General features: G+C 34.9%; 1 protein-coding gene across 1 annotated transcript in view; it reads left to right on the top strand.

The window, feature by feature from the left end:
• LOC121319762 (copine-8) overlaps nucleotides 1–23,008 on the top strand; it is a 139,102-nt gene that overhangs the window by 42,751 nt on the left and 73,343 nt on the right. The window contains exons 5-6 of the mRNA XM_041257552.1: nucleotides 4,840–4,879; nucleotides 11,450–11,526. Coding sequence (XP_041113486.1) covers nucleotides 4,840–4,879; nucleotides 11,450–11,526 — 117 coding nt within the window. The remainder of the gene's footprint in view (nucleotides 1–4,839; nucleotides 4,880–11,449; nucleotides 11,527–23,008) is intronic.

The raw sequence follows: 23,008 nt of genomic DNA, 5'->3' as shown, positions 1-23,008 counted from the left end.
TTGGCACAAATTGGGTTACTCTGTGTCTGAAAAGATTAAAGTAGATGAAGGCTTGTAATTGAGAGGTTGCTTTCTGAGAGCTGTAATCCAATTTACCCCTAAAAAGGATGGAATAACAGCTGCCATTTCTCTTTTCACTTGCCCATTGCATATTTGCTTTGGGCTGTGCTTGGCTGGGTGCCCTTTCAACAGCAGTTCCTAAGATGCTATTTTTAACCCACTCAATGCTGCAGTCTTCTGAATCTGCATTGTTTATTTATTCACTTGTATGCACACCATGTTAATATGAACAGTTTGTCAAGTAGGCTAGGTGGTACATTTTTAAGCACCTAAAGATGACTTATATTTCTTGCTTTTTTTGTGCCCAATTTTGATTTCTTATTATAAATAAAAGATCACAAAAGCAGGGATGGAAATGAGACTCCCATTGCTTAGCACTTTGATCCATTCCTGGTTTTACTATGAGTTTAATAAGACACACCTGAGCTTGTTACCTATACACAGACTAATCAAACTCATAGTAAAACCTGGAATGGGTGAAACTGCTATGCAGCAGGAGTCTTATTTCCATCATTGCAGAAGCGTTGGGAGGGGGGAGGAGGAATGAATTGTATTTGCGTATTCCATTTTCTGTTTAGCATTTATGACTTTTGAACATATGTACTTGTGTGAGCACTATCGTGGTTACAAATGAAAAAAAAAACAGTGCCAGTAAGAACTATCAGAAACATTTTGGTTATCATTTCCATTTTTTTTTTTTTTTTTTTTTTTTTAATAATGCCATAGCCCCACAGTCGGAAAGAATTTTCATTCTCAAAATAAAAAATCAACACTGGCATCAGCACTACGTTCGTAGATCTTGATTGTTCAGAATGCATTAGTTAGGCTTCCAACAGGAATATGACTAATCCTGTGTACATTTAGAACGACTCTGACCTACCGCACGCAGAGCTGGGCATGGATGTTGAAAGATGTCAAATTGAATTAACATCAGTTTTTTCAGCAAATGAACTCAGCCATTAAATACAAAATGCTGAAGAAAAGGAGAAAGGGGGAACCACACACATTGTAGCAGATTTTTTGTAAACGCTTTGTTTGATGTCTAAACATTATATTTAGCTTTATTCCTCTGTTCTCACTACCCTATAAAATACATATAAAAAAGCTACAGCTGGCTTGTCAGGGAGTATAGCGTATAATATATATATAATTATATATATATATATATATATATATATATATATATATATATATATATATATATATATATATATATATATATATATATATGAACATAAGAAAGTTTACAAACGAGAGGAGGCCATTCGGCCCATCTTGCTCGTTTGGTGGTTAGTAGCTTGGTTTGTTTGTTAGTGTTGATCCCAGAATGTAATCAAGCAGCTTCTTGAAGGATCCCAGGGTGTCAACTTCAACAACATTTCCGGGTTGTTGGTTCCAGATTCCCTCAATTCTCTGTATAAAAGAGTGCCTTCTATTTTCTATTCTGAATGCCCCTTTATCTAATCTCCACTTGTGATCGCTGGTCCTTTCTTTTTTCACGCCGAAAAAGTCCCTTGGGCCGACATTGTCAGTACCTTTTAGAATTTTGAATGCTTGAATCAGATCTTCTTTGTTCAAGACGGAATAGAACACATACGTTATCACAGAATCAAAAGAATAATGCAGAATTAAGTGCTGTACGGAAAAAAATGCATTTGGCAGTAGAGCATTAAGCTTGAGATTTACATATTTGAAGGAAAAATGTGAAACTTTAATGGTCATTACAGGCAGTGGCGTAACTTTCAAAAGTTTGGGGTGGGGGGGACAGTTTCTGTAGCTGGGTTATAAATGTGGCGAGGTATTCTGTAAGGGATAAACAACAAGAAGGGTTGAATCGGTGAAAATAATTCACCATTCGAGTAATGAAATAAATGCAATCATGGAAAATAAATATATACTTTTTTAAGGACTTAAACAATTAGAAAATGTTGTAGATGATTTTTAACGCCTGTAGTAAAACACAAAAAGTACTACTCGCACAGACAGCTATTACAGTTCAGTCACTTTTGAACAATACGAAATCCCAATGGTCACACAGAGTAGATGTGTGGCAGTGAAACCATGGGCATAGCAATACATATAGAATTGATCAATTTCAAAACGAAAAGTTGCTGCTTGCTTTGGAGTGCCCCACACTGCACTAAAAAAATATGACCTAATATATTGGAAGTGAAATATAAAATATAAATTGAGTGAAACGTTACATTTATGGCCGTTTAAAGACCAGATTAACAATTAAACCTGTAGTCAATTTACTGCCCTAATCTTAATGAGAATATCCTGGTTCAGTATTTGAAATAGAAAGTACCCCTATTTAATTGTAATGGATTGGCTTACGATTAATTATTCTTCTCATTTTGAAATTTTAATATTTTTAAAAATTTAAAAATTTTAATATTGTTATCCAGTATGTAGACAACAAAACAGTTTCACCTGAGTGATATTACCAAATAATAACAAGTGTTATTGTGTAAATTAAGTCATATGCCCATGTAATCCAATTTATTTTAGCTGGGTTATGTTATTTTGCTGTATATAAATATATTGCAGCAGTGCCAGCATGACCAAAACATGCAATATTACGTTTTACATTAAATCACTTAAAAATAACATATCGTAACATTCCTAAGCTCTAACAATTCTGCCCCTTGACACAATAATCCTGTGAATGAAACAAACAAACAACAAAACAAAGCATAACATGAATTATTACTGGCATCTCAGAATATTTACATTTAAGGGCTATATGTGCAATTTAGTTTTTTGCACAGTGAATTGTATAAACTGAGAACTTAAAACTAAACTAAAAACTAAAAAAATTATTTGCTAAACAAGTATTTCTAAGGATCATTTTTGCACTGCACAGTAAACCAGACTTTGCACTTGAGTATGCAATGTATTTACATATTGTAAGGGAGTATTACAATTATATTTTTTATTGTTCATGTGAGGTTAGTCATCTCACATGACTGAAATGTGCATAATATGTAAAGCAGTCAGTTGCTTATAGAGCACCTGAAAATTGGAATGATCAACCAGAAATTATAAACTTCATGGTTCTTCTCAGCCAAACAGATTCCGAGTAACGTGGTCCCATGTTAGATGATCGCAAAAGCTTCACGTTTTTTAACTCATCTTTTAAATTTTAAAAACCTTCTGCTCCATACTGTAGTCACCGGCATCACTACATTATTAAAAACCCCTGAACAAAAATCACAGCAGCTGAAAACACACATGTAAACAGACCTGTCAACTTCACAGCTGCTAATTATATTTGTACTCCGATGAGACAAACAAAAGAAAAGAAGCCATTCTTTCTTTATTGAAAATGACTAGTTAAAGAAACTATAAAAAAAAACACCAGTGGTGTTCAACTAGCAGTACAACCAGTTACACCACTAGCAAACTCACCTTGTTTCTACCAGTTTCAAGTTCAGCAGAGACCTACTAAATCAGCCACTACATCCATCTGGTACACTTCACAGCAAAAATAGTTGCGTATGTTCAAATTATTGGAGGCACAGCTATTATCCCCCAGAAACACCAATTACTAGATTAGTTTCAGCACAGTGCAACATGCAGGTCTTGAAACAAGAGACATAATATCTGTAGCTGGTTATAAAAATGAAACTCCTAAAATTTACCAACAAGTAAACCTTTGTTGTAAATTTTTTAAATTTATTTGACATAAGTCTCTGGAATTTCTTCCGTCAGTTGATGCATACACAACACAGATGTATCTGTAATGTTTAGTATGAGAGATACTGCTGTCCTCCAAGACCCCACTGATGGTTAATACTTAAATGTAGTAACAAAAAACAAACAAAGAATAGTCTGATAAACTGTGTCATTTTGAATACTATAATAATAGGATCAGTCAAAAACCTAAGATATAAAGAAATACTAAGAGAAACTTGATAAATTTAATGAAGCTCTGTAAATCCAAAGACCAACATTACTATGTTAAATGTACAAATATGTTGTTTTTTTGTATTTCTAAATGTACCATATTTAGTTTGTTGTAGGTATGGATCCCAAACTAAATACGTAAATGTCTCATTTTACTAAACTGCATGTTGCTTGCTCATGGTTGCAAAACTGTGTGCAGGGGTGAACTTGTGGCCATACTTTGATTCTGTTTGATTTTCATTGCTCTAAAATGTGTTAATTGGTCTAATAACTGAAAAAGAATATGAATGCCTGATTACACAATCTGAAATGTGAAAAATCTAATTGTATGTTTAGCATGGATTATAATCCAGAAACAATCTGAGTATTTCTCATAATAAGAAGCTGAACAGTTTTAAATTGCTACTTTTGCTGAATGAGCTATCAAGCTTTTAATTGCAGTGGAAGTTACTTAGTTTGCTTCTACAGCTTTGGCCAAAAGTTTTGCATCACCCTATACAATTAACTATTTTTGCTTCATAAAGTCAAATGAAACCTGCTAAATAATGTTACTTTAACATATTGAATTGCATACCGCTTTGTAGTTTTCCATATACTTAATAAAACACTGACAAAATTAGAAAAATGTGAAATTCAGAAATCTAACATGAAATACTGTACTACTATTATGGCTTCCGATAGAATTTTGCGATATCAGATTTTGTTTCTTTGATTACATGATGTTAAATAAAATATCTAAATAGTTTTCTTTTTTTAGTAATTACGTCTCTATCCAAAAATTCTAGGTGATGCAAAACTTTTGGCCATAGCTGTATATTATTGGCTATTTTGAATGAAATGCTTATCTTATTTTTTTCTCTCATCCCACAGGTATGATGTTGATTCAAAAAGTTCAAACTTATCGAAACACGTAAGTTTAATTCTTTCCATTAACACCAACTACCAACAAAGAGCTTTTGTGCTGTTACATTTAGTATAGACATTTTAAAACTAATTGTAGTTCTGAATATTGCTGGTAAAAAAATTAAAACCCATTCCATTACCTTACATTATGTCTTAACTTGATGTTCCTGTCACACACCAGCAGAAGCTTCAAATGAAATGCTAGATCTACTGTATGCAGACCACCTGTACAAGATCATACTCTTGGCCTTCAGTCTAATTGAGACTGAGAGGTTGATGAAACACGAAACTGGCTGTTTAAGTACATACCATTTGGCTGTTTTTGTGGCAAATCATTAACTGGAGGGAATTGTGTCCAATTGTGTACCAATTGTGTCTTGACTGTCTTTGTTCTCCAATTGAGTTTTTGTTTTGATATCCTGTTAAAGACGTTCTTCTTGTTGCAAAGTAGGACAGTGAAAATGGAAGCTGGTACTTCCGCATATTGATTTAAGATAATGCATTGCCGAAGGCTAATTGTGCTGAATCATTTCCTAATGCAAAATAATATTATGTGTAATTTATTAGAGGTTTTCAAAAGCATTTGCCTGAATTTAAAATGTGCTTTATAATGTGTGGAACATGCTATGACGACAAAACCACTGCATAGAAATTAAACCGCAGTTTAAAAGATTTTTATGCGATGGATCATCTCGTGTGGTAGAAAAACATTTTATATTGCTTCGTCCTTGTACTGTAGGAACAGTTGAGTAGTCTCCCATTTCAAATGTTATTTAAGTTCAAAGAGAAGCCAGCAGGGACGGAACACCGTCCCTGTTACAAGCACGTTTACTTAAAGCTCTTAGAGGGGATTCTCAAGACGGCTCTGGTACCTGTTTATGTGATAACAATAGTATTTGTGGTTTTAACTTATGAGATGTCTGTACTTCTTGTGGATGTGCAGCAGCAACTAATAATGAAAGTGATGTTTAAATAACATAGATAAACCAGTACTGTAACCCATCTGATACTTCTAATGTCAAGCTCTTCAGTAGGTGCACAACTATGTGTGTGCGTGTGTGTTTAATCAAGTGAGGCGGCTAATTAGAAATATTTGTAAAGATCTGGTAGCAATGTTAATTTTCTGTTCCAAATGTTAAATAGGACAATAGCAGACATTCCCCGATGCTTTAAAGGGCTCCACCAGCTAATCAATGAGTAAAGCACAGCTGTGTGTTATGATTAATTGATGATTTTTAATGTTGGTTTTTCATTTTTTGTGAGTAACTTATGCATTTATGAATACACAAATGGAAAATATGTATATGCTTCCTTACAGGGGTGCTCCGAGTAACACATGTAAATCAGTATCTGTACAGAGTAGGGCTTTCTTTCAGAAGACACTTCTGGTGTCAGCCCTGCACATGTCCACAGATAAAAATACACACCAGGACTTCAAAACGATCAAAATCGCAGGCAAGTAACTTTAAAGCACTGCCTGATCATCTTGTCAGTGCTAGGAAGGTGTTTTCAAGGCATCTCCGGATTTATCTCCGTCCACCTATGGCAAATAAATAACACATTTGGACTTCAGAACTATCAAAATCAAACACTTGTAACTTCCTATGCCTTGTAATTTTCTGTGCCAGAATAACTTTTTATGACAGCTGAGGTTTCACTCCGTCCACTTGCAAATACAATCAGAGTGAGAGAATAAAGAAAATCAGATTTCATTAAAATTGTACTTGGTACCATACAATGCAGTTTACTGTATAATAATAATAATAATAATAATAATAATAATAATAATAATAATAATAATAATAATAATAATAATAATATTTGATGAACAAAGTTGACTGAGGATAAAAATCCTTCTCCGAACCAAAAGTATTTAAAGCAGTACTTTGTATGTGTAAAAAAGCAATGTCTCGTTGAAATCTAGAAATGTCTTTTCTGGGGTTGCCATCTTTTCCAGACCAAACCCGTACATATTTCTCAGAGATCAGATCTCGGTACAAATCAATAATAATGCAGTATACACAGTATTGTGCTCTTGATATTTCTAGCAATCGAACTTGCAAGGCAGAAAAATAGTAGCTATATCATGGTAAATTAGAGGCTAATCTTACCTGAGACAGTAGCTGCGTTGATGAGTAACGCTGTAGTAAGTCAATGCAATTTCTGAAGCAATGATCCTGTCTACGTGTTTTTTCTTTTTTTTTTTTTTTTTTTGAAAAGGCTGTTTGTAACAGTCAGAATTATTTTACAGCCATAGTGTCATGGCAAATTTCGCCATTATATATCTTAAGTAACCCATATTTTACTGTAAAGGTTATGTATTTAATCATACACAGAACAATGTAATGTAAAGCATTATTCAAATGCTGGGGGCACAGTAGAATGTACAGATCAGTGCTAAACAGTACATTTCTAATTAGATAGTGGAAATCCTTTAAGCAGGTAGTGTACCATATAACAAAATTTTAGCTGGCATTACATGTGCGGATTTGCTACCTTGGTAGATTTTGACATTTTTTTAATTGGCTTTTATCACTTAGCCCTTTCACAAAGAAAAATATCATTTTTGTATTTATACTGTTAATTTAAAAAATATTCAGATACGTGTTTACTTAATGAAATGTGTCTGCTAAAACATTATCTAATTTACAGTAACTAGTTATAGCATATACAGTGTCATTGCAGCAACTCAGAGAACAACAAAGGCCTTCTAAAAATGAGTTACAGTATATATTGTACTTAATGGCCTTTCAGTTTTAAGATATCAGTAATTGCAGTACATTGTAATGATAGTCATTTGCTAACTGTCAGTTTTAAAACTTAGCTATGGTTCATTAACATAACACAGTGGAATGATCCCAGTATCATGTAGTAATTGTAGGACAATATTGCACGTGTGAAAATTTTTAACAATAAAGCTGAAACTAAAATGCTTTAAATTTAAAACTGGTTAGCAAGCACTGGCAAAGTCAGCTTTTTTATATGGTGCAGACCTATTTTATTTTAACATATTGTTTAGGGACTTTGACATGGTGGATAGTAGTATCTACACATATCGACAATAACAATGCAAAGCGCGTTTGCACCATTGATAAACCATATTGGCTGCTACTTAATTAACCCCTTGTAAAAAAAAAAAAAAAAAAACCAACAAACATTAAACTGCTTAACCTAAAAATGAACAGTCCTACAGGTATCACAGTAGCAGGTGCTGTTTACACTGCCTCAGAGTTCCTGATCGTATCATAAACTCTAGATTTCCTAAATGGAAATGTCTGGCCTGCTTTTAATTTTTTTAAGCAAATTGGCTTCATCACACACTGCCATTCTCATCTTCACTTTGACATCCGACACATTCTTTCCCTTGTCCAGCGCGCGCTTCTTTAGCATGTGCTGCAAACCGTCAGTCTGTCAGAGGGCGGGATTGCGCACTTTATGCCACTCTGATTGGTGGAAGTATTATTGGAGATCCAATCCAAACCACCAATTAAGCCTAAATAAATTCCACTCCTAAGTGTCCCGTTATACAGTATATCAAAGAAAATGTTAAAGGAAGGTTGGTGTTTCTTATGCGTTTCATTTAAAACTGGACATTAGGGCGTCCAGGTTTGTTAATTCCTGCCACCTGGGCACAGATTCCAATTCCCGCACTGTCCGGGTCAAACCTGGACAGGAAAGTCTTTTCAGACTTATCACACAACCAGTCCTGCCACAATGACAGTTTGTATCTGAAGTAACCACTCTTCTTGTTTTCTGTTAATAGGAGAGTTGGATCAGCTTTATCTTGTTTTGCAGGAAGCTTTGTATCTGGCACTGGCCTGTTTCATTCTTCTGGGGATTCATGCATTAGTTGTGTTGCCGTAAACAGCTACCAAACTTTGCAGTCTAATTCAGTACAGTGGGTTATGTGAAGGTTATGTGATTATAGCACATATACAATACAGAATAAACAAATCCAAACAGCAAATAAATACATTATGTTGTTAATAATTTAATCAACAGTTTTGTTGAAAACTGAATATAGTGTAGGTGAATAACATAACAAACAGTACAAGAGCAACGGCAAATGTTCTCAAAGGATTTAAACCATTTTAATTGTATAAAACCAAACAGAAGCAACAACAGCTATGGAAAGCTAATTATTGTTCTGAGCATTTCCTTGCCAAGGAATTACATCCCTCTATCTTAAAGATATGGTTCTTCTTGTTGATGTAATATAAACATATAATCTAATTTCCTATAACTGTGTCTTTCTTATACGGAAATGGTAGCAATCTCCGAAAACAGATGTTTAATTTGGTTAAAGTGGATTAGACACTTGGCAACAAAAAGGATTTTTGGGATAAATTATTTTTAGAGTAACATGTATGTCACAGGAAATCCTTGTTTATCATATTACACTGTCAGGGGTAGAACAGAGTTAATTTATGCCTAGTACATTATGTTCCTAATACTAGACAATTCTAATTTAGACTTGGTTAAAATGCTGGTTTGAATGATTTAAACCTTCAGATCATTATGTTAACACTGCTCTTCCAAATCTGAAAGCGTATACCGTAGAAGTTAAATGCTCCTACTGTATTTAAATGCAGATGTACGACAGAATGATCCAGTGTGCTCACATTTCTGTAAAGTACTAGAGAATTGCAGGACAGGTGGAAAAAGAGAGAAAAATATCAGACAGCTGAGAGTCTGTTTTGCATGGTTAGCATTGCTGTACATGTTATACAGATTAACTTAAAAACACAAAACATATTTTTTCCTGTACTGTATATTTAAATTGGAACAAAAATAGACAAATAATCCCACTGCTTCACAAGACAGGGATGTTACAGAGCTTCCTGTTTAATTCAGACAAACAAGTAGTAATATACTTGTTGTAATTTAATATTATCTAAAACTAAAATGTGTTGTGTTCAAGATGGAGATATGTGTTTAGAGAGTTGCAACCCTTTCATTCATAAAATCACATTAGGCAGCTTTTATGTGGAAATGTGTACCCAAGAAATTAGCGAACTTCAGTGCTAGATGCTAGTAATCATCCGTTTGAAAGGTTTTGTTAGATACTCCAATTATACAGAAAAATGGACCAGTTTACATGAGTGGCTTGTCACGTGAATTGGCAATGGTACACAGATTGTGCAAGATACAGCAAGCAGTAATAATTTAGGGAATAAACTTGTGGTTAATTTCAGTACGCTTCAGCACTATCCACCTCCTCCCTTTCAATAGCCCAAACGCCTGTTCAAGCACCACTCAGATGTGGCCCAGTATACTAGTGTTTTGTTTTTATTTTATTTTCATTATCAAAAGTACTCACAAATGCTTTAATTTCATATTTGTGTGGAGTACTCCCTGACACACAGCCTGACCACTAGACCACTCACACACAAGTACTGTACAGATCCTTACCATAAATCACTTTACAGACAATAACAGTTGTTTGTTTCTGTAGAGCTAGAATGTGGTCAGGACGACAGGTTTTAAAAATAAACCCAATGATCTATGGGAGCTGGAGTGGGCTTTGTGCCTATAATTAGTTTTCCACCCTCTTTAGATAAAACAAGCTGCATTTAGTGCATTCTTTGTCTTTAACTGCCTGTCACAAATGGATTATAACTTTAATACAATGCAGGCTTTGGTAAAGAATAACAGGTTCCAGGTGGAGAATTTCTCACAGATTTGGAAGATCAGTGGTGAAATTAGATTTAAGGCTTGGTGTTTTTACATGTGTCTTTCACCTGTGACCTCATTTTTTGAAAGATCAGTAGTACACAGTGTCAAATAATCTGTTTCTGTCAAATTATACAGTTTGAAACAGTTTGCCCAAAATACAATGTTCAGTAGGTGTGGAGCAAACAGTGCAGGTGCATGTGCAGTTTCATGTGGGAAAACACTGCAGATGTACCTGCTGTTCTTAATCTGTGACAATACATAAGAAAGTTTACAAACGAGAGGAGGCCATTCGGCCTATCTTGCTCGTTTGGTTGTTAGTAGCTTATTTATCCCAGAATCTCATCAAGCAGCTTCTTGAAGGATCCCAGGGTGTCAGCTTCAACAACATTACTGGGGAGTTGATTCCAGACCCTCACGATTCTCTGTGTAAAAAAGTGCCTCCTATTTTCTGTTCTGAATGCCCCTTTGTCTAATCTCCATTTGTGACCCCTGGTCCTTGTTTCTTTTAAAGGATAATTAATTACATTATCATTCACCTGTGCAACACTAATTTAATAAGCACTCAATATAGTGGAAAAGTAAATGATACAGATAGACTAATAAAGCTGTAGTAGAGAATCAATTGGTAATCACAGTTACTGTAAGTGATATCTGGTGACCAAATGTTATCAATGGGAAATAATAAGACCAGAGCCATGTTTTGTATATACATATTTTTAAATCTGACTGATTTCTAGTACCACGTTAAAATAAATGTAAAAGGTTTAGGGACCCACGAGTCAATTTATAAATAGGGCTTTTTGAGGTAATTTGCAATATAATATTTGATGATCATGCAGTATGTTGTGTCTGTGGGTCAGACTGAAAGGAATACAGTTAAATTGTTTTCCTGCCATTTCAGGATTTCCTGGGACAAGGGTTCTGCACCCTGGGGGAGGTGGTTGGATCACAAGGCAGCCGACTAGAGAAGCCTTTGGTGTAAGTAGTTGAATGATTGCTTTTGTTTTTTTTTAATGAAACTGTGTGTGTGTGTGTGTGTGTGTGTGTGTGTTGTGTGTGTGTGTGTGTGTGTGTGTGTGTGTGTACATTCTAGCACTTAATCTGACTACTAAAAGACAGTTAGTTTAGGTCCATACAATTCAACTGTGGTGTGTTGGAGACCGTTCTGAGCTGAGTGAAGTGAGTTCAGCGGGGTGTCTCTCTGTGGTGACATAGTCTACTGCATGCCTCCTCAGAGCATCAAACAAGGTCCAGCTGCCAACCATGAAACTGTATACTTTAAAAACAAAAAAGGAAATATACATTCACTGTGTATGGTATTTAAAGAAAACTCCAGAAAATTTTTGTAGTACCGTGTTTATTTACACTTGTGAGGATGAGCGAAAGTAACAGTCCTACTGTAACTGACTCTGCATATAATGCACAGTGGCGTCGTATATTATATATTATATATATATATATATATATATATATATATATATATATTAATAGGCTGGCCGTAGATCGGGTTCGTGCCCCTTTAAGAATGTGACCCAGAGATACAAACTTTGATTTTAGCGCTTATGTGCACTTTTATTCACAATACAAATAAACAAACAAAACACCTAAAACCTAGCTCTCATTGAGCACTCACTACACATATGCAGGTCCCAATCGTAGGTTTCCAACAGACCTTAACGACTTTCAGCCGGACTCTTCACTCCATAGCAGCAACTGGCACAGCAAAATGGCTGCTTTCCTTAAACACCCTGCACCTGGCTCTAATTTACAATGATAGCCAGCTAATTAACAATAAAACAATTAACACAAATAATACAATTAAATTAACCAAATGAAACAAAAGCAATTCAATTAAACAAAGTGTGCATTTCCACATGTTTTTAGGCAGGGAGGAATCTGACCCTGCCACCTTACAAATAAATATATATAATATATATATATATATATATATATATATATATATATATATATATATATATATATATATATATATATATACAAGCGCCACTTTATTTGTCTACGGTGGAACTGCATTAACACAAAAACAATAAACAGTAATGTACAAAAACAATAAACAGTAAAAAAAAAAATACCAGCCAGAACTTTAGGCTAACAGCTAGCCTTAGAACAGGTGATTGATTTAATATCTCTTTTAGAATAACCTACTGTAATCAATGCCACCCTCTTGTGTTCAAAATTATTAAAATGCTGGTGTGACATTTTGAGATTCATAATGAAATATTTATCTATTAAAAATGTTTAACAGGCAAGACCTTATTGAGATGTTGAAAACCTCTATGACAGACATAGAGAGTGAATAGGTATTTAAAATGTTTGGGCCTATACTGTACACCAGACATCTGTAAAGATTTCCCTTTCAACAAAATAGTGATAATCTTTCACATGGTATGTCCCACTGTGGCTCATCCCAGCAGGGTTTAGGTTGATCAAATTGATCTTTTTAGTTTCTTGTTATGCATTATGAGGCTTGTTATGCCTGCTCAAAACAAAAGTATATGTAAGAAGTTAAAACACTGGTTGCCTACACAATTTGTTCAGAGGTTAGGGTAATAGAAATACTATAAAACATATTGCCAGTTGTATTTTTTAAGAACATAAGAAGAACATAAGAAAGTTTACAAACGAGGGGAGGCCATTCGGCCCAAGTAGCTTATCGATCCCAGAATCACATCAAGCAGCTTCTTGAAGGATCCCAGTGCGTCAGCTTCAACAACATTACTGGGGAGTTGATTCCAGACCCTCATGATCCTCTGAGTAAAAAAGTGCCTCCTAGTTTCTGTTCTGAATGCCCCTTTGTCTAATCTCCATTTGTGACCCCTGGTCCTTGTGTCTTTTTTCAGGTCGAAAAAGTCCCTTGGGTCGACATTGTCAATACTTTTTAGAATTCGCCGCGTAGTCTTCTTTGAATCTGTTCAGTCTTGAACAATTCTTTTAGCCTGTCTGCATATGACATGCCTTTTAAACCAGGAATAATTCTGGTCGCTTTTCTTTGCACTCTTTCTAGAGCAGCAATATCTTTTTTATAGCGAGGTGACCAGAACTGAACACAATATTCAAGATGAGGTCTTACTAATGCATTGTACAGTTTTAACATTACTTCCCTTGATTTAAATTCAACATTTTTCACAGTGTATCCGAGCATTTTGTTGACCTTTTTTATAGCTTCCCCACATTGTCTAGATGAAGACATTTCTGAGTCAACAACAACTCCTAGGTCTTTTTCATAGACTCTGTCGTGGAACTTTTCAGGTCCGCAACTAAAAGAGCCAACTGCACCGGGTGTTCAGAGATATAAAGCTTTATTAGTTTGCGCAAATGAGAACAGCTCAACACATCAGTGTTAGGAAGCCCGAGCAGTGTTCTGCCATACAGAGTTAGCATACAGTAATTATACCTTTACAGAGAGACAGGGTCGTTTCCCTTTCAACCAGTAAGCGGGAGCCAGCTCAGTTGGGGTAATTAACAGATAAGCTGGAGCCATGTTCCTTTTTGTCACACCACCCACAGTTTAGCTCTTTCAGCAACACGTACCTGCAGTTTAATACATTTGCTTTATTTCTGTAAACTTAATAGATCATAAACTCAAAAGATTTTAAAACATATAACTCAGTGAATAAATGTAGTACAGGGTAGCAACAAACAGGTACAGGAATGGTTCTATGCAATTATTCCCCTACAATTCCTTCTTCAATTTCAGTATCTCCCATATGATATTTATAATGCACATTTTTATTTCCTGCGTGCAGTACCTTACTCTTTTCTCTATCAAATGTCATTTGCCATTTGTCTGCCCAGTTCTGAATCTTGTCTAGATCATTTTGAATGACCTTTGCTGCTGCAACAGTGTTTGCCACTCCTCCTATTTTTGTGTCGTCTGCGAACTTAACAAGTTTGCTTACTATACCAGAATCTAAATCATTAATATAGATTAGGAATAGCAGAGGACCTAATACTGATCCCTGTGGTACTCCACTGGTTACCACACTCCATTCTGAGGTTTTTCCTCTAATCAGTACTTTCCGTTTTCTACATGTTAACCACTTCCTAATCCATGTACATGTGTTTCCTTGAATCCCAACTGCGTTTAGTTTGAGAATTAATCTTTTATGCGGGACTTTGTCGAAAGCTTTCTGGAAATCTAAATAAACCATGTCATATGCTTTGCAATTATCCATTATCGATGTTTCATCCACAAAAAAATCAAGAAGGTTAGTTAGAAACGATCTCTCTTTCCTAAAACCATGTTGACTGTCTCCCAGGATACAGTTACCATATAGGTAATTTTCCATTTTGGATCTTATTATAATTTCCATAAGTTTTCATATAATAGAAGTCAGGCTTACTGGTCTGTAGTTACCTGGTTCAGTTTTGTTTCCCTTTTTGTGGATCGGTATTACGTTTGCAATTTTCCAGTCTGTTGGTACCACCCCTGTGTCAAGAGACTGTTGCATGATCTTGATTAGCGGTTTGTAAATAACTTCTTTCATTTCTTTGAGTTCTATTGGGAATATCTCATCCGGCCCGGGGGATTTGTTTATTTTAAGAGCTCCTAGTCCCTTTAACACTTCTGCCTTGGTTATGCTAAAGTTATTTAAAACTGGATAGGAACTGGATGACATGTGGGGCATGTCGTCCGTATCCTCCTTTGTAAAAACTTGTGAAAAGTAATCATTTAATATATTTGCTATTTTTTTTTTCTTCATCTATGATTTTGCCATTTGTATCTCTTAGACATTTAACCTCCTCTTTGAATGTTCTCTTACTGTTGTAATATTGGAAAAACATTTTGGAATTGGTTTTAGCCCCGTTAGCAATGAAACATAGAGGGAATCTGTGAAAAATGAAGACAGGCAGATGCGTTGGAAAATCACTTCTTTGCAGGAAGAAACCACTTGCTGGGAAAGGTTCAAAAGTAGCGACTGTTGAGCAATATTGGCAGCAGATTGCTAGAGCATCTTGTTTGAAAATAGCGTGCAAACATAAAATTAGCTTTGAGCATTGCTCATTCATTAGGCATTTCATTTTGAAGATTTCTAATGTATGCATGTTCTTAGTGTGCTGTAATCAAGGTGCATAGGTTGAGCACATTTACTAGTTTAATTAAACTATTAAAATGTACTAACACTGACCAAAAAAAAAAACAACAAACAAAAACAATAACTTTTAAACATATTGTCTGCGGTAAAGATCGGAATCCAGCAAATGTAAATGCATTTTTGTTTAATAAAGTTCATAGAGATTAATCTATTCTGAGGATTATTTTCTGAAATGAAGCTCCAAAGCTCCTTAGCAATACACCGTAATATGGAACAGTGCACCAGTCATTCTGTTGCAGTATTTGAATGAATACAACATACTACATCTAAAAAAAAAAAGAGATCTGCCAAAAAAATAAATGAATACATTTTGACTTTGTATAAATATTGGTGTTCACTGCTCATCAAAAAAAATAATGCAACCGCCAATGAATCGGAATACCATTTTTTAAATACGTTGATATACGTACCTCCAGACTGTGGCTGATAAACCTTTAGCTTTTGGTTAAGATCATAGCATCGAATTCCTCTGTTGAAACATTTTAATTCAAAATACTGTCAGCACCGCTTTATCGGGATGCTTCGGGAGAAGTCAAAATATCCCAAATAAGTGGCTGTCCCAGTGGCAAAGTGCCCGCCCATGTGTATATTGTGTGTTATGTGTTGTGTTTTAATGTTGGTGTATAGTCATCGGTACACGGGATATAAATGGGTCTGTGTAACACGAGTGTTTAAAATGTATATTTGTATTTAGGCACGAGGATTGCACAGCACTTCACGTGCAAGTAAAATATAATATGCGAGCATGGGGAATTGCACTTTATTAATTTACGTGCAGTTGTACCGCGACTCCAATTGAATGATTGATTAGCAATCGAGTCTCGGTACAGCTGCATAAAAGCAGCATGTTTTCACCCACTCGGGGTTGAGTGTTCAGTGAGTGAAGAACGGGATTGGAGACGGAGGTAAAGAGAATAATAATAATAATTATAGTCGTAGTAGTAGTAGTGGTAAAATATCTGCTCACTGTGTTTTGTTTAGTCCGTTTTGTTTGTCTGTTTATTTTGGCAAATGTGCCATGTCCTGTTTTTGTATTGTTACAACCGTTTATAGTCTGTCTGTTCATTCATTAAATGCTGAGTGAGACCATTCGCTCGGCGCCACCAAACTCCACCTCTCTGTTGCTTATTTCCTGGCTGTGGTCTGACGTCACCCACTCCGGCCGTCTTTGTGACAGTCCCAAATAAATGAGAGGCATTTGAGGTGACCTTAGTCACACTTTTGTTTCTGAATGAAATGCCATCACATTATGATTATATGTTAAATACATAATTTAAATTCCTAAACAAAATGAATTACTGTTTTTTATTTGTACATAAAATGAAAATGAGTGAAATCACATCTTATCAAGTCGAGGCACCTGTGATGTTGACACGCCAGCTTTCTTTGCAAGGGCAGCCTGAGAAACCACAGGAGACTCCGGCTCCTTCAAGAGTTCAACGTGGTTTATGCAATTTACGCAAGTCACACCATACTCCTGCTCTCAAAAGTGACCTCTTTTCATCATTTGAAAATACTGTATCCCAATTAAAAGTGAGTCTCCCGTCTCCCAGAGTTGTATCCCATTTAAGCAGAAGTCCCGATTATCAGTATCCCGATTAGGCCACGCAGACTGTACTTCTCTTATAACAAGTATAGTAGTTATAGCCTTTCTTTGAAAATGTATTGATTTGAAGTTAAGAATCATACTCCTTTTACAAACATATTTGTTTATGAAGTTTGTGTTACAATGTAGTGATTTTAATAGTTGCAATGCTGAGTAACCAGAACACAAAGCACATATTAACTTGGAGGTAAAACCAGAGATGGCCAGTAGACCACTCTAGTTACAGTAGCTGTAAACCTGGATGGCCATGATTAGGTAAGTAAAGTTGGAAGTTGTCTGTAGTATAATTCTAAAATCTAACAAACTCATTGTAATCACCCATTTTAAGGCGATGCACATATATTCATTGGTACATATAATGCGTGATATCTGAAATATTAGCATAGCCCCTCCTTAATTACCATAAAATGTCAGCCATTTATGCGACACTTAGAAGTTCGTTGTAAACCCTTGCCAAAATGAGATATGTTTTAACCAGTAGTTTCATAGCATGCAATGTATAAAGTTGGTGTGTATTTTAGTTTGTGTCAGAAATCCCATTCTGGAAATGGATGGATTGAGTAGTAAAGACAGACAGAGATTACTTGCTCACTAACAGGATTATTGCAAGATGCTTCCTTTAATTGCATATTGATCTCTCTCAAATGTGGAAGTAGTCTGTAGCAAAAGCAGAAATACATCTTTAACATTGTAAAACTAAAGTATATCTGTAGGAAAGGGTCATCCTTTTCATTATTTACATTTTCTTTACTAATATTCTGATACAGTGTAACTGAACACCTGCCCTCCATCTGAACAAAGAGCCTGGTTTAATGCAGTTACAGTATCAATTTTATCTTGTATTGTAGCTGCAGAACTTGGACCAGTCTATTCAAACTTACTAACATAAGGTCTCCTCATAGCAGCTGATGAGGTAATAATACTGACTTTCGACTATAGAGCTTGGTCTTTATTTCAATGTATGGTTTGCGGTTTGCAATCAGTCCTGGCTTTTCCATTCAATTCAATGGCTGAGGTGCCAGCTCTAATTACACTGGTGCCCTGTGAGAAGGAATACTGACCCCTATGGTTGAAACAGGTAATACAATGTCTATGTTCTTTGCATTGTTGTATAAGCTGTAGCGTTTATGCTGGCTTGTGAGATAGGTGATTCTATGTGTATTTGGGTTTACCATCGAGGATGAGGTTTGATTGAGCAGGGAGAGTGTAATGGTGGCTGATGAGTTCATAATGTTGACATCAGCATAAAACACGTACTTACCTCTCGACTACAGAGCTTGCTGTCATTTACCTTTGTGTTTCCTTATTTCAGTGTGCCGATCTGCTTAATTCGTTGTTATCAATACTTATTGCCCAGCAGAGTCGATATGATTAGGTGTCAACAATTCTAGTGCTTTACCTTTTTCTAATTGGTTTGCAGATGTAATACACATGAAGGGCATGTTGGAGGCGTGTTTCCATATTAGCAGGCAGCTGTTATTGTTTGCCCGTTTAGAATTATTTTTGTCATTCATACAATTCAGTCATACAGAGTGTACATTTAGATATTAGATCTGTTTGTCTACCGATTTCTATATGCAATAACATTTGAGAACCTCAGATGGATTCAAACTCTTGATGACTCCTTCAATACTTGTTAAATGTTTTTGGCTTTCAGTTATTAATTCAATTTCCCATTGAGAGTCTTAAAGTGGGTCCCATAAAAATCTATTTTTGAAGTTGGTGTTTTATGTAAAAAAAAAAAAAAAAAAAAAAAAAAGTTTTTGGTTTAACTGCAGCAGAATGGAGTATGGTGTATTTTTTACTTGACCAAACTGTCCCAAGCTTTAGTATAGGTCTTTGAATGACACCAGTTGTCTGGTTTTGACAGGGTTGACTAGAACTTCATGCTTATTCATTACAAGTCCATTCCACCATAGATAAAAAAAAAAAAAAAAAAAAAAAAAAAAAACAGATTCCTGTCTGTCTTTCTGAATCATAGCAATGTTTTTTTTTTCTCATGCTGCTGTACAGTGTCTAAAATGTACGTAGTCAAAGCTCTTATCCTAAATAGATGTTAGGTTATGACAACAGTAATATTTAAGTAACTTAACATTGATAGTTCATTTTTGTCTGGACATTTTCTAACCAAATCAAATGTCTATGAACAGAAAGATATACAGTTAAAATTGTATTATTTTTTTAGAACAGAATAACAACTTTGAGCTTGATTTGTTTCAGTGTTTAAAATTTTATCATAATTGTCTCCATTTAATTATTTGGAAGACAATTACGGTATTGTAAAACTGTAAATTAATTCATGTTCTCATTAAACAAGTCATTAAACTTTATTATGATTTTTAATTGTGTTTTCTTTGCAAAAAAGTTGCACTTTATAATTTGTCTGTTTAAATGTTTCATTTAAAGAAGCTGTTAGGGGGTACTCTAGAGGATGTATTACCACACACTTAAAAGAGTGATCATTTTACATTTCTGTTAGTTAACACATTCCAGGTCAAAAAGGCCTTTGTCACATAGAAGGCTGTGTCTGGGATTAAAGCCAAGTGAATTAATTAGATTTCTTACTGGTAATTGGAAAACTAAGGCATATGTTGCTTTGCCTTATTAATTGTATAACATGTTTGGCAAGGCTTTAGATTCTTCCATTATACTTAGGGCATAAAGTTTTCGGTTTTAACCGATAAAAACTGAATAAAAACCCCAGAAGACCTATTTAAAAAAGTTGTTTTTATTTTTTTAAACCGATAAACCTGTGTTTTAGCAATATCTTTTAAATGATGGCAATCATGCACTACTGTCTTTCTACATACAGAAAACAGCTTTCAGAAAGCGGGCAGTGTGCAAAAACATTGCTACTGACCAATCAGCAATTTTGTGGAACTACGTAATACGCTAGGAATGTCAATATAACGTTTGCTTAGCAACGGGCTTAACGACCATGAACCCCAGTTAGCTTTTATGGCATTATGGTTTTATTCAGTGATGATCCAAAACAAATTATTGTAAATATAAAACTGCTATACAGTCATGATTCTACTAGCAGGGCTACCCAGCCCTGGTCCTGAGGACCCCGTGTGTCTTCAGGTTTTCATTCCAGCTAACCTCTCAGTTACTTAACTAAACCCTTAATTGAACTAATAATTTGCTTAATTTTACCTTTTTACTTGTTTTCAGCTCTGAAACAGTTGCAGATTTGAAGTTAGCTGTAACATTTTATAAGTAACTTGAACGCTGCAACTTTTTTGTTGCTGAGAACAATTAAATAGGTCTAATTAAGCACATTCTTGGTTCAATTAAGCATCTAATTAAGTAATTGAGAGCTCAGTTGGAAAGAAAACCAGCAGACACGTGGGGTCCTCAGGACCAGGGTTGGGAAGCCCTGTACTAAAAGCATATTAAAGTTTTTATTGTGTACAACGACTGCCTTATTATTATTATTATTATTATTATTATTATAGCTATATAAATATCAAACCTTAATCAGAGTACCATGATGATTGATTAATCTGAGAAAAAAATATAAATAACTTCTTGTATGATTAATTACTACAATAGGCTATAGTCATATGATGGGGTGGGCAGAAAAAAAAAAAAAACCATTAACTGCAGTGTGATAGATACGCGGGTGGTAGTGGGCATGAAATTAAACCTGTTACTTCTCACAGTTCTCTTCAAAATGCATTCCTAATGTGGGCATCCTCACTATAACACAATAAGTTAATATGTATTAGTGAAACATACATGCAATTATTATAGGAACTGAAAATCGATGTGTTTGAGTGGTGTTTATTTCTAATAACTGAAAATAACCGATTCTGCCAAATAATAATACAAAACAGAAAAACACCCCCTAACTAAAACAAAAAATAACCAAAATATTCAATCCCTAATCATACTGTATGCATTAATATTGATCCTTTGAGGACCTTTATGTTTAATTAGATCCCTATGGCCACACTGTAAACTAAAAAATAAATAAAATTGCAACAAGTTATGCAATACACTATTACACTGAATGAGTACTAAATTCAGCCCCAAGCTGCTTTGTAAGCAGACTTTATTTTTCATAAAAGAAGGTTTCTATGGCAACGTCATGATCAGACTGTCCTTTTTAGTAACCAAAAAGAGTTTAACTATTTCTAAATTTCTATAGTTAACAGTGCCAGCCTACCAGAGATTAGTTTTCATACCTTCTAGATACAAAAGAAAGGCATCTAAAACCAACTGGATTAGCCAGCATTTATGTGGCTAGTGGTCCATTGCTAGATACTTTAAATCTAGTTTAGACCATACTGCATGTGTTATAGTTATCATACAAAACTGGTTTAAATCGTAACAAAGGGTATAATGGCTCTCCTTTATAGAGTATACCTGTTGACATAAAGCAGCACCACTGAAGTGTATGTTTCAAACAGGCTATTACATCTACTGTACAGTAATTAATAATCTGTAGTCCTCAGGGATGCAGTGTCCATGGTCACTAGCTCCACTCATCTTAGGAAATCTGTACAGAGACTTTGGAATTTTCCACTCTCTTTTTTGTCCCCCAGAGGCCTGTGTAAGTTTTGGCTGGACAGAACTGCAATGTGATGATTATTTTAGAACTCACTGTAATCCATAGTACAGTTCCATGCATTATTAAGCAATTACTATGTTTATACTAAATGCACTATATATAATTATAATGTCCCATTCTTGTTATGATTTAGCGATAAACTGTATAGGGAATGTGAGCTCTGTGATTGTATAATGCCTGAAGCTGAAGACTGTATCTGTGTTAACTTTTGGATTTACTCTGCGAGCCTCAGAGAGGCGTATGCAAGTCAATAAGGCTTTCATCTGTTACTGTACGCTCGCCTTAATGCGCCTTATTTGTTTGACTTAGCTTTTAAACAAAATGGTCAAAACAAATATTTGTAAAGTGATTTTGGGTAACTTTGATAATTGAAATATTGTTGTTGTTGTTATAATTTACCTCTTCAAGCACTATCCTGTATTTGTACAGTAGTTTCTGGTTTCCTGCTTTTAGAGTCATTTTCCTCATCTTGTTATTCTACGCTGCAGTTCTCCTTTAGCACCAGGGCTATTTAAAGAACAGATTCATGAATATCAAAATTAATTTTAGTTATTAAAACATATTTGTTAAAAATTTCATGCTCTGTGAATAGGGTCCAAAAATTGTTTAAAAAATCTAACCTAGGGACCGATAAGGCCTTTTTATCAAACATTTCAGTGCTTCAGTGATAACCTTTACATGTAAGAAAGGCATTTTAACTACCACAGAAGTAACCTTATTTCTTGGAAGCAAACATTCGGGACGTTAATGCTGACATTCACAGACGTACTACTGTCCACACCTTGATTTCCTCTTCTTGGTAAATTGCTAAATTACTTTTATGAAAATGCACCTAATAAATGCAGTTTAACTTAAATACCTCTACCTTTTGCTTTTACACGTTTACTATAATAACTATAATTGACTCACAATTGTAATATAAAATATGTACTATTGCTCTGGGTGTTTGACAGGAATTTATTCTTACCGGTAATTTTAGGAAATAATCTGAAAAAATGGTTGTGATCCAGGGTTATACATCCATAGAACAGCTAATCGAAACCTGACAGCAATCTTCACACTCATAAAACACTCGGGCAATATTTTGACACCTTCCTGTCAGTTGCAAAATAATATTAAAATTTAAGAAACACTTTTACTGTCATAATGGTGACACGACTA

The sequence above is a fragment of the Polyodon spathula genome, chromosome 8 (assembly GCF_017654505.1).
Source record: "Polyodon spathula isolate WHYD16114869_AA chromosome 8, ASM1765450v1, whole genome shotgun sequence".
NCBI classification, from domain to species: Eukaryota; Metazoa; Chordata; class Actinopteri; order Acipenseriformes; family Polyodontidae; genus Polyodon; species Polyodon spathula.
The sequence above is the reverse complement of the archived record's forward strand: the minus strand, read 5'-3'. Positions and strand labels throughout refer to the sequence as shown.